We start from the raw sequence: 12,946 nt of genomic DNA on the forward strand, positions 1-12,946 counted from the left end.
CCCTCCCGCCGTGCTGCGTAGGCATCTCGCGTGCACCTCACGCGGCCTGTGCTTGACCAGTTCCTCTCCTTCGCCAAGTATCTGGACGGCCTAAGTCACGGGGCAGCTCTCCTCAAGCAGCTGTGTGACCACATCCTCTTCAACGCGGCCCTCTGGATCCACACGCCGGCCAAGGTGAGGGGCCGCCGCTTCGGCCCCCCGGGGCCCCTCGGGTTGGGGTGCTGGTGTGTGATGCCTTTTGCTGTAATAGGCATATTTCCATGTGAGTGCAGGTTTGAAGAGCACCTATTTGAATCACACGAACACACACAAGCTGTTGCAGTTGTATCGGCGGTCTGTTTGCTTTGTTTGTAATTGGGCACTTTGTTATTCAGCGCAAACAGGCTTTTGAAGTCGGAGCGCTTGAAATACTGACTGCACAGCAGCTCAGCTCTGGGTCACTTAAGGTTGGTCCCAGAGTCGTGGGGAAGTGATAAATATTTTTTAATGGCTCTCTGCATTTTTGCTTTGCTCAGGAGGGGCCGCCTGTGGACACAGTTGGTGTGTGAACCTGGGCCAGGGGGTGTACATTTGTTTTGAAATGCTAAAAGATCGAAATTTGGCTGGCCGCGCGCTGTAATGACCCGCAAAGTGGCGGATGAGGCGTGTCAGAGAGGGGTGATACCGCGTGCCGAGAGTCCCGGCCCCAGACACCACACCGCAAGATGAATGAATAACTAACAGAGGTGTGCAAGTACATGCAGAGGAGGGAGGGAGGGAGAGAGAGAAAGTAAGTTTGGAGTGGATAGGCCCAGATTGTAGATTATTAATCTAGAGGGCTCTAACAGCAAACAACAGAGTCGACTCCACTCTCTTTTTTGGATAGAGACCTCAGCTTTCCTCCATCTTTCTGGAAGGTTCTTTGTGCTTTGGCATTCCTGTGCTTTGCTACCAGGCTGACAGGTTAATTAAAGTTTGGCTGTTGGCCTTCTGAGAGCCCGTGTAGCACACGTATGTCGTGCAGGGTGGAATCTGAACTGCAACATGGCGCAACTACAAAGGGTTTTTATGGATTTGTAGTTAAACCTCATATTAACCTTCATATTAACCCTTAGGCAAGCTGGTAGTGACTTACCGAAAGTGCCACACAGGGTTTAAGTTGTTTAAAATGGGTGCATTTCACCCTTAATGGCATTCGCGGAACAGGCAAGACACGAGTGTAGAAATGAGTTGATAGTGATCAGCCTGGCCGTTGTACCCTGCAGTGTTTATGGTCTGGTCCTTTAAGTGTGGCTACAGTCAACTTTCATACGTGTGTGTGTGTGTGTGTTTCCCCTCATTCAGGTGCAGCTCTCGCTGTACACCTACCTGTCGGCGGAGTTCATCGGCACGGCAACCATCTACAACACCATCCGGAGGGTGGGAACAGTCTTGCAGCTCATCCACACGCTAAAGTACTACTACTGGGCGGTCAACCCGGCTCCCTGCAGTGGAATCACACCCAAAGGCCTGGGTAATACCCCCCGATCCCTGCCCCAGCCCTTCTGCACCCCCACCACAACGACAGGACGAGACAGGAGCAGACGATGTTTGGCATGGCTCATGGCCCTGCCGGCACTGGAGTACTGAACTTACTGCGTACACAGCACACACCCTATCACACAGGGGAAATACAAGACAGTGTAACGGACATAGTTGAATACACACACGGAGCAGTTCGTATACTTCCGACAAAATATTTGAATTTTGTGCAACATAATGGTGAAGGGCGTGTACTGGGGGGTTTACTGGTGCAGTAGGCCACACTAGTTACATTGTTATTGTTGTAGCTTATTGTATCAGCATAACACCCTACAGAGCCACGCTATAAAGTTAATTAGCCATCTCCTCAGCATTACTGCTAATGTTCTCCACATCAGTCTGTTAGTTAGACAGAAGGATTGAGATGCTCGTTCCTTCCTGTTGGCGTCTGTCACTGCTGACATGTTTACGACCTCCGCTACGTCCTGTGCTCTCATCCACGAGATCTGTGTGCCTCTCGGTGAAGCTCCATCCCATCTCGGGCAGTGTCTGTCTGCCGTAAATGGGTGTCGTCACGGGAGTCGTCGCTCTGACCCGACGACGACCCAGGGCTCCCTCCCGCTCTGCTGAAACGTGCAGTCCAGGCGCAAGTGAACAGCACCAACTCAGATTTAACACCGACATTCCAAGCTTAGCGGGAAGTTTAACACAGAAAGATCCACCCACTGAAGAGTTCACAACTGCAGGGTAACTGCGTTGGGATGTGGTTAATGACCGTCGGCAGATTTGTTTACTGGAGGAGTTGAAACCAGACTCTCCCTGTGTCTTCATGTTAGAAACCTTGCATTTGGTATAGTGCTGCCAACCTGTAGGTTAGAAGCTCAGCTGACACACACACACACACAAAGCCTTAAAGAGCGATCTTTTGTCTGGTTTGTACAGGGCCACCTGACTGGTTCAGCTCTGGCTCCCTCTCTGTCACTAAACAGCCATCTTGTGTTCTCACTCTGCGCTCTCTCTCTCTCTCTCTCTCTCTCTCTCTCTCTCCTCCACGGTTTTGTCTTTTGTTACGGGCATCTCTCCTCCTTGCTTGGCTTTTGTGCAGTCTCAAGTCCTACCTGGAACACTTTTCTCCTGTGACATATTTCCTTTATGATACAAATAAGCCCCTCGTTTTGGAGGCCGAATTTTCAGCGCTACAATTTTCAAGCATTATTGTTGTTCACTAAGCTACCGCGAGGGTTAAAAGGGTCTTAGAAGAGTATATTGTACACCTTTGGCTTTAGAAACAAGACATTCTCTACACTGGTAACAAACTGCAACTAATACCAAGTACTAAGATAGTTTTCACGAAAAAGCCCAGTGGAACGTGAAAGGGGGTATGTCCACCGAGCCCTCTCTGTCATGCCTCAGTGGTATGTTGGAAAGAGAAAGATTTATTATTTCCCCCCGTTCCCTGGAACCGAGGCGGTGGTGAATGAGATTACACGGGCGGCAGGATTTCCAGAGGTTTTAATCATCTGATCAGTGTAGCGTGCTTTTGCAAAGTCGCAGGGAATATGAAGTAGCGCGTCACCCATAGCGTCGGAGTGCCTAACGAAGGCAGGGGACTCCAGAGGACAAGAAGGAGCTGTGCTACAGGTCCTGGTGGTCGGACACCCGCGGGCCACGTTTAGAGCGCGTGCAGATACAGTCAGATAAGAAGAGATGCGCGAACCAGGGAGCTGCCAGACAAAGACCAGAGAGCATGTGCCTGAATGTACATGCACAAACACGCATGCGCGTGCACACACACACACAAGATCAGCATCTGGTGGTTATACCGGGGACAGCATGCTAAGTGAAGTCTTGATGAAAACGGTAAAGGAATTCATGCCTTGCTTGCCAGGCAGGTGATTCCATCATCGGGCTGGTTTTCACTGATTTATCTTTAATTCATCAGACGCTACAGTCCTTGGTGTCTGTGCCTCTAAGTGGGGTTAAGACAAGAAACGGTGCTGAGATGTAATGAAGTGTACGGTTACGCCCAGGAAGAAAGAAGGGGTTTCAGAAAAGAGTGACAGTTCTGTCCGGAAATGAAGTCTCTCTCTCTCTCATGCTCATTTTCTTTCTTTTCTTCTCCCTTTACTTGAAGGGTCCTGGTCTTCAACTGACTCTATAAATTAAGGATATGCATCACTTGAACACAATCACTGTTTAATCAAAGACTTTAGTCTGGACAGCCACAGCGCACAAGTACCCTGTGATTCACTGTGTGTGTGTGTGTGTGTGTGTGTGTGTGTGTGTGTGTGTGTGTGTGTGAGAGAGTATGGGTGTGAGAGTATGGGTGTCCTGAGAAGTCACATGAATGGGAAGAACAAGATCTGGGCTATCAACACCTACACTCTACCAGGCCTCAGATCACCCTGCTGGCATAATACTCTACACATGCTCTCCCCGAGGAGAACACAGCAGCACTTTGAGACTGTACACCAAGCGGAAGGAGGGGTGCCGAGGATTACTAAGCTTCAGAGCCACTATCCAGGATGAAACGTCCAAGATCCAGGAGTACACCAGGCAGATGAGCCCGAGTGACACAGAGCTTAGTGAGTACCTCAGACACAAGAATCCCGAGGAGAGTGGGAATGAGGAGGAGCAGGAACCATCATGGAAGGTTAAACCCCTGGACGGGACGCAGCACCGGCAGATAGTTAAAGTGGCTGATATGGAGAAATCCTACCAATGGCTGGAAAAGGCTGGTGTGAAACGCACCAGGGGCAGCACGAGAACAAGCTCTGAATATGAGATCAATAGAGGCTGGGCTCTACCACACCAGGCAGGACCCCAGAAAGAGAAAAGACGCCCCTGGTACAATCCAGCACATAACAGCGGGATGCAAGATGCTGGCAGGCAGAGCGCACATTGAATGCCATAACCAAGTGGCTGGAATAGTACAAAGAAACATCTATCATCTCTACCAAAGGTGCTAGAGAACGAAAGAGCTAAGGTCCTGTGGGACTTCCAGATCCAGACAGAATGCTAATGAATAACCAAGCGGATACAGTAGTAATGGACAGACAGCAGTAGAGGGCCAAGCGGTAGCAGCATGAGTAACAAGGAACAGGAAATGCTCAAGGAATACCCCGAGCCCAGGGCTGGCAAAAGAGGGTGAAGACAACGGCAGCTCCTGTAGTGGGCTGTGACCAGTGCAGTCCTGGGAACAGTTAAGATTATTTATACACACACACAGATATTTCACCTTCTGTCACCGTGCATTTTGGTGTCTCTGGAGTGGGTCCATTAACTTCAGTACCACCCCACACCTCATTAACACGTATGCAAATGGTTTATATCAACATATACACAGAGTGCAGTCGTGCCTTTACATTTCCAACTCTCCGCTTTCCAGACACACCCTGACAAATCTATTAGTATAACAGCTTTGTGCAAATGTTAGTTTTTGCTTCAAACCAGTGGGCCTTCGCGCCAAAGCTATGGGAGGGAACATCGATTAACTATTAAAAATACGCTTGAAGTTCTTTTCTAATCGCAGATGTGACAAGCTTCCAGAAGTGGGTGTTCATTTCTTGAGTGTAATGGATGAGGAGGAAGACGAGGAGGAAGAGGAGCAGTTAAGGAAAATTTGCACTGTCTGCCTTTTTTGCGCCTTTCTGGTCACGCCGTTTTCTCTTCATCTTGGACACGCTGCTGTACAGCCCGAAAAAAAAAAAAATTTCATTAAAGCTCCCATTTTGTCGTGAGCGCTTTGCATTAGCTGGAGTCAGACTGCAACGCACAGGTGCCGTCCTTTCGCTGGTTGGTTAGTTTTTTAATCAGCAGGCCGTGACACGTGGTTTCATTAAAGCTGCAGCGCGAGCACGCAAGCGGGAAATCTGAGGGTTTCTTTCTTGATTACAGTAGTGTTGCTTCTGAGAAGTGAGACGCCGGTGAGAAAGGGCGTGAGTTGGGTGAGACGTGTACCGGGAGTGTGCACGGGGGGGGGGGGGGGGGGGGTGTAATCACACTAGAGTGTCTTTCCCTGGTACACCCGCACAGAGCAGCTCACAGATGAAGGCGCTCACGTCAAACTCCAAGCCCAGATTAGATTTGTTTGTGTTTTATGTTTTTAAAGACGTCACACTCAATCTCGACGTCAGTGTCGTGAATAACCAGCGGTTGGTATTGATCAGTTGTTTCCCCACCCGTCTTTAGACTGGCAGCTCGTGCTCACGTATACTGGCAGAGAGAGAAACCCAACCAGAAAGCTAACGGTGAAGATGGCACCCAAACGACTGGGCCCACATGTCCACTCTCGGTCACGGATGCATCTGGGAATAAGACGATTAATCAGTGTCCTCTCCGTCACATCAGATGGCACCATCTCCATTCAGATACGCCGAGCTCCTGGCGCACGCGCGGATTTGAAACGTGGAGGGAATAGCTGGTGGATGACATTCAGTGGATCGCATTGTTGAATTTTGCTACGCCCTTACACTCATGAGATCGTGGCAAGGTGACGGCTCTGACCATTAGTCTGATGCGCTTTGAACGAACCCGCCAACCCCAGACACACACACACGATAGAGAGTACGCTACATATTAGGTTAGGCCAACGCGCGAGTTCCAGTGCCACAAGCATGGGACGCGCCAGACTCCAGTCCTGAGAGGTTGCAGGTCAACTCACTAAAGCTGGAGTGACACTACAAAAATCAGTTCGGATGACCCGAATTGATTTCGTGGAACGCCGATAAAAGGCTTTCCCCACTCAGCCATTCCGCACAGCTTCACACAGAGGAAAACCAAACCCTGAAATGTAAGCCTCCGTCCCATGCGGCACCTGTTTTGACAGCCATCTGTGGCGTGTGCGTTTACAGACGGGCCCCGGCCCTCCCAGAAGGAGATCATCTCGCTGAGGGCTTTCATGCTACTCTTTCTCAAGCAGCTAATTCTCAAGGTAAGACCCAGCTCTCTTTCCTCCGCAGTAGCGTTAGCTGGCTAATGAGCTACCGCGCAGCAGCCTGCTCGGTGTCACGCGCACCGCAAGCTTTCATTTCACGCGAGTCACGGACGCTCTTGTCTTCTGTCGTCACGCCGTGCTTTGAAATAGTTTTTTTTTTTTTTTCGCGCCGAGCTCAGTAATGCAGCGAGGGCTGCAACCGTCTCGGCCACATTCACGTAACTGTCCACCGATTTATGATGCACGTTTGCACACGGCGGCGATAACACGCCGCCCAAAATCTGCGCAAACGCATGCTCCGTCTGCGACTGCGTAGCCTATAATGGGCACGTGAGCTTTGATCTGCAGCTCTATGCAACAAGATCCGAGCAGTAATATAACAAGCTGGCAACGACATGCATGAGCTTCCAACATTTCTGCTCTGCATGCTTCTGCACGGGCTGTCCAGTTTCAGCTGTGCAGAAAACAGCTTCACACCGCCAAACTGAATGCTGATTGGATTTACAATAGACATCTGGAAGACCGAGATGTCTGAAGTAGCAAAAAATGAACGTTTCCACTGACGAGTAAAGAACTTAAGAGAACTACATGCTGCCCAAGTGGTGGGTCTGGTTGTCATGGTGACTCACGTGCCCAAATGACTGGCACCTTTTCATGTGTACTTGCTATTTGACTTTACTTGGCAAATTTTAATTATATTTCAATCTTCTTCTTCTTCTCCTCCTCCTCTTCCTTGTGCTCCAACAGGATCGAGGCGTTAAGGAGGACGAACTGCAGAGTATTCAGAATTATTTGCTGACCATGCACGAGGTAGGTGAGCAGACAGTACGTTTGCACGAGGCGCCGAGTAACGACTCCGCCAGCGTGTCTGAAGTACGATACATCTCGCGGCCGCTGCCTCGGGCGTGACTCATTTTTAATGCACAGTGTTTAAATCGCACAGTGTTTAAATCGCTCCGTAGTTCTGACGCCTTTAAGACTGACGACTTCCGATGGTTCAGTGGTTTTACGGCGACGCTGCTATGGCCGGCGCGCTCCCCATGGCGACGTTACCGTGCCACTGAGGCCTTGCGGTAAGAGGCTAAACAAAGTGCTCGTGTGTTTTAACATCCCCGACCTGCAGGACGAGAACCTCCACGACGTTCTCCAGCTGCTGGTAGCCCTCATGTCCGAGCATCCCGCCTCGATGGTCCCCGCCTTCGACCAGAGGAACGGCATCCGGTGAGCCGCCGCCAGCGCCGCGTGCCCACGCGAAGCATGCATTATTCAGCCTCATCTGCATATGAATGTTCGCACATTTGCATGTTTATTTCCACTCCGGACGAGCAGGACGGAAGCCTTTTTTCCTTTCTTTTTGCCTTGCGCGTCTGGATAATGAAATGTGGATGGATTTGATGAAGTTATTTCCCTGGTGGAGCGGCGGGTTTTGCACACATTAGCCGACATTACTGTGATGAAACAACCTCACGCTGCTCCGCTGCTCTGCATTACCGTACGACTCTGATCTCATCTGACACTTTTCATCCAAGTGACGGACTTTTTTCCTGGTCGTGGTTTTCACTGAGCCCAGACACACCTTTCCTCATATTTACGCGGCTGTGAAGTCAGAGTCTTCGTAAATCATTGGCCTTTTTTATATTTACGCTGTGTTTTTATCACCCCACGTGCTTTGCTCAGAGTGGTCTACAAACTGCTGGCCTCCAAGAGCGAGAGCATTCGCGTGCAGGCGCTGAAGGTACTGGGTTACTTCCTGAAGCACTTGGGCCACAAGTGAGTAAATGTCCCATGTCCTGATAGTCATTTTCAATCACACACAATGAACACGGTGATGTTTTGTTTTGTTTTGTTTTTTCTCTAAGAGTCAAGTTCAAGTTTGGTTTATTTTGTCACATACATAGTCATACACAGTATAACTCGCAGTGAAATGGTTGAGAAAAACTGAGGAAAAAGAAAACGGGTGCATAAAGAAATATTTATATTCTATATATGTACAAAAATATATTAACAATGTATGTACAATATATGTATATTATGTTTATATACACAATGTACAATGTATATGGTTGTGTGTATATGTATGTACACAATGTACAGAATGTACAGATCCATCTTGTAAAATGACATATTTACAGTTTTTATGTTACATGGTGGTAATTGAATATATATACAGTTATGTTACATTGTGGTGGTGGTGGTCCCCACAGTTTATCAGTTTCCCTGATTCAGGGCACGAATTCAGGGTTTCCCTGATTCAGGGACCTGTGGGAAGAAGCTCCTCTTCAGTCTCTCTGTCTTAGTCCTCAGGGAGCGAAAGCGCTTCCCTGACCTCAACAGAGAGAAGAGCCTATTGTTGGGATGGGTGGGGTCCTTCACAAGTCGTTACATCACTTGGGGTTTTCCATGACCGTAAGGGATGCATGCACTTCAAAGTTGATATTAAAAATGGCACCTATGCCCCCGTGACCTTCACTGGGCCTCTGACCACGCCGTGCGTTAGCAGTCCGGCACAGTGCTGCACGCCTCTGTCTGCATTCTGCAGAGCTCCCCAGCGCTCTAGGCAATGGGTGGGATTATGACTGGATCCTTGAAGCCCGATGAATAAGAAATAAGACAAAATGGAGAGGGGTGTGTATGTGTGTGCGTGTGTGTTGTGTGTGCATATCAGTGTGTGACGAAGACCGAGGCAGCAATAAGAGTTGGATGCTGTGTGTGCGTGCGTGAGCATATGAGTGTGTGACGAGTGTCTCTGGGATTTCAGCGCTAGGTGCAGAAGGTTGATTTTTGGCTAGATTGTCTCATTTAGTAAAATAAGTCAAGGGTACTAATTGTTTAGATGAATGTGTTTTAAATCAACAGACAAAAACATTTAATCTCTGAGGTCTAATACAATGCCAGAGACATTTATTAAAATAGAAGTCCATACAAAGAACTAGACAACCCTAGAGGTTTAAAGCAAGTTAAACTTCGAAGTCCCTCAGAAGTTTCATTTTAAGCTTTAAAGCCGCTATTTCATCGCCATTTTCACCGCATAACTCGCGCAGCCGCTTGCTGGGGGCCACAATAAATCATCTTTCAGCTCATTTGCTGCCATTTCCAGTGATCAGTGAGCACGCCCAGCCGTGCAGCGTCTGAAGACTCTGGAGAGAGATCAGTGCTGGGGCAGCACGTTAAGGAATGGCAGCCATTAGTCTGAGGCGTCCCTCCGAGCCACGGGTCGGATGGCGTTCCGGAGCCGTCGTGTCATTCCGGAGCGTCTGAGTGATGGGCCGTTGGATGCTTTGTCGCGCTGAACGCCTCCCCTATTCCCGCGACCCCGAGCGGTGTCTGGAGCTTGGCAACCGATGTGTTACTTTTGAGTCACTGCGATAAAGTGATGTTACCTGACACCATAGCAGAGGTGCCAAGCTCAACATATCTTGCGCTGTTCCTGCTGGCTTTACGCGCTGTGTGTGCCTCTCTGTGTGTGTGTGTGTGTTTCTGCAGGAGAAAGGTGGAAATCATGCACACACACAGTCTTTTCACACTTCTGGGCGAGAGACTCATGCTACACACTAACACGCTGTCAGTGACTACGTACAACACGCTGTATGAGGTAGCGTACCTTAGCATCTGCTACTCTTCACGTGTGTGCGGGTTCCTCTTCCTTGCCTAGATGACCTAGATGTGTTGTGATGATGCTGTAGGCTTTGATTTTCTTTATTACGTAAACAGTAATGCACGATTTATATTCACTCAAGTTATCTGCGTGGCACTGGTATGCTCACTACTTCTTCTTCTTTTCTTGATCTCCTTTAGATTCTGACAGAGCAGGTGTGCACGCAGGTTGTTCACAAGCCCCACCCTGAACCAGACTCTAGCGTCAAGATCCAGAACCCGAGTAAGAAAACAAAAAACAAACACCTAATATGTGATCCACTCCCTCTAGCTGTCAAATAGCACATGTTGCCTAGTACCAAGTCAGCACTTCCCAGAAACTCTGTTCTGATTGGCCCAAACATTTAGCCCACACGTTTCTATTGGTGTTTGGCAGTGATCCTGAAGGTGGTGGCCACCCTGCTGAAGAACTCGACGCCCAGCGCCGAGCTGATGGAGGTGAGGCGCCTCTTCCTCTCCGACATGATCAAACTCTTCAGCAACAGCCGTGAGAACAGACGGTGAGTGCTTGCCCCCCCCCCCCCCCCCCCCCCCCCCCCCCCCAAAGGTAACCACCTGATGAATGGATCTAAATAAAGGGCGAGGCCAGATGGGACATTGTTCTCCCTTGATGTCCCGTGTTTAAGGTTCTCTTGATGTCCCATGCTTAAGGTTCTCTTGATGTCCTGTGTTTAAGGTTCTCTTGATGTCTCATGTTTAAGGTTCTCTCTTGATTAATTGGCTTCCATAATGCTCAGTCATCCTTGAATTTGCGGAATATTTCACTTCGAGCAGATGTTTCGGACACACACACACACACACACACACACACATGGAAAAGTACACGCAGAGGCTAATATGCATGCGTGTGCCAAAGCCAATGATGATCCCTGTGACAGCTGTGTCTAGCTTTCTGTTCTTTGCACAGTCAGATGTCAAACAGTCTGTCAATCACCGGATATGCGCTTTGAAGGCTGTTATGACATTTAATCAACATCTGTCATTATGATTAGAGAAAGAGATTCCAAAGTGATGCTGTCAGTTTTACAGAACTTCAGTGGATCACAGAAGCATTTTCCCAAATTCACTGAAAGCCTACATAAAGAATCTGTACAGTTTATGACAAATATTTACTGAAGTTGGCGTGTTGTTCATGTACATGCCCATTCGCCCAGTGCTCTAGACAGAAGTGGATGCAATGGCTCTTGTCTGAATCTTCTCCCTGTGATAGATGTCTCCTCCAGTGCTCCGTGTGGCAGGACTGGATGTTCTCACTGGGCTACATCAACCCTAAGAACCCAGAGGAGCAGAGGATCACGGAGATGGTCTACAACATCTTCCGCATCCTGCTGTACCACGCCATCAAGTACGAGTGGGGCGGCTGGCGCGTGTGGGTGGACACCCTCTCCATAGCACACTCCAAAGTGAGTGCCCTCTCCCCTGGCCACCGAGAGACATGAAAATGCGCACCCTCTGCTGGCTGTAGTAGGGTACTGCGCAACCGTGAAGCATTAGGATAACTTGTCTTCCACTCGATGTTCCATCATAGTTAGTCGGCACACTGATTAGTCAGGAAGGTTTATAAACTATGAGTTGGCGTCAAATAATGGATTGCCATCTGTTTCTGTTGCCGCGTCCTTGCATGCCAGGTGACGTATGAGGCGCATAAGGAATACTTAGCCAAGATGTACGAGGAGTACCAGCGTCAGGAGGAGGAGAACATCAAGAAGGGGAGGAAAGGGCAGGTGAGCACCATTTCTGGGCTCTCGGCCCAGACCTCGGCCATCAAGGGTTCGCTGGAGCTGGATGACCAGTCCCAGACGCAGAGCCCCGAGAGTGAGGCGGGCGATCCCGAGACGGCCGACCCCGGGCGCGACATCCTGACGGAAGCCCAGGCGGAGAAGGCGGCCCCGGGCGTGGGCGTGGAGGTCCATGACCTCCTGGTGGACATCAAGGCTGAGAAGGTGGAGGCCACGGAGGTGAAACTGGAGGACATGGACCTGTCTCCCGAACCGCCGCTGGGCACAGTAGGCGGCGGCGGCCTGGTAGGCGTGGACTCCCTCCTGGACAACGTGTACTCGGTCGCCGTGGAGAATCTGAACGGCAGCGTGAACGACGTGCTGGTGCCCGAGCTGGAACAGAAGAGCGTAGGGCCTCTAATCACGCTGGCCGAGGACAAGGACATCCGGCCGGCCGCCGGATCCTTCCTGTTCGCCGGCTCCGCTGCCCCCGCCGACCTGCTGCCCGAGATGGCCGCATCTGAGCCGTTACCCCTGCCGGGCGTCCGGCCACGGGTGCGCACTGGCACCGCGGACCTGGGCCTGCTGCCTCGCCCGGCCGGTGCCTCGGAGGCCGACTCCGGCTCGACCGCCTTGGAGGACTGCTTTGAGCTCCGGTCCACTCCTGGGCCTTTCGGGTCCCCGCCACAGGGTGACGGCACTTCCAAGAGTCCTGAACAGGCGGAGGCCACAGCCCGAGACGTGGAGGCGTCTGGCGTGGTGAGGAACGGTGCCCACGTGGCTGGCGCCGCCTCAGACACGGAGCGGTCTGACGAGGGCAAGGAGAAGGAGGTGAAGAAGATCCTGACCACTGCCACCACACAGGTGAGGTCAGCCAGTAGAGCTGACGCCCAGAATAATGCTCACAGCCAGATAGAAGGCATCACGTCATCCGATACATAAGAGGCAGAGAGAGTGTGTTTGTGCTCTGCTGGTTAAACTGTTTCTTCTGTGTCTCGTTGTCTCGTTGTCTCCAGCTCTTCTAAAATCTTTTAAAAGCGTCCGTCAGCTCTCAGAGAAACAGTTTCAATGGAGCTGGCTGGCCGATGGGTCTTTCTTAGCCTCCTCCAGTAGTTGGTATCATTTCTCATTTCCTACT

The 12,946-nt window shown here is 50.3% G+C and overlaps 1 protein-coding gene across 1 annotated transcript in view; it reads left to right on the forward strand.

Annotated features, from left to right (window-relative positions):
- Positions 1-12,946, forward strand: part of nbeab (neurobeachin b) — a 192,732-nt gene that overhangs the window by 57,301 nt on the left and 122,485 nt on the right. The window contains exons 12-22 of the mRNA XM_035534144.1: positions 22-174; positions 1,324-1,492; positions 6,354-6,433; positions 7,184-7,246; positions 7,560-7,657; positions 8,114-8,206; positions 9,920-10,028; positions 10,232-10,313; positions 10,467-10,590; positions 11,301-11,493; positions 11,719-12,672. Of these exons, the coding sequence (XP_035390037.1) occupies positions 22-174; positions 1,324-1,492; positions 6,354-6,433; positions 7,184-7,246; positions 7,560-7,657; positions 8,114-8,206; positions 9,920-10,028; positions 10,232-10,313; positions 10,467-10,590; positions 11,301-11,493; positions 11,719-12,672 (2,118 nt within the window). The remainder of the gene's footprint in view (positions 1-21; positions 175-1,323; positions 1,493-6,353; positions 6,434-7,183; positions 7,247-7,559; positions 7,658-8,113; positions 8,207-9,919; positions 10,029-10,231; positions 10,314-10,466; positions 10,591-11,300; positions 11,494-11,718; positions 12,673-12,946) is intronic.

This window comes from Electrophorus electricus, chromosome 15 (assembly GCF_013358815.1).
Source record: "Electrophorus electricus isolate fEleEle1 chromosome 15, fEleEle1.pri, whole genome shotgun sequence".
Lineage (NCBI taxonomy): Eukaryota > Metazoa > Chordata > Actinopteri > Gymnotiformes > Gymnotidae > Electrophorus > Electrophorus electricus.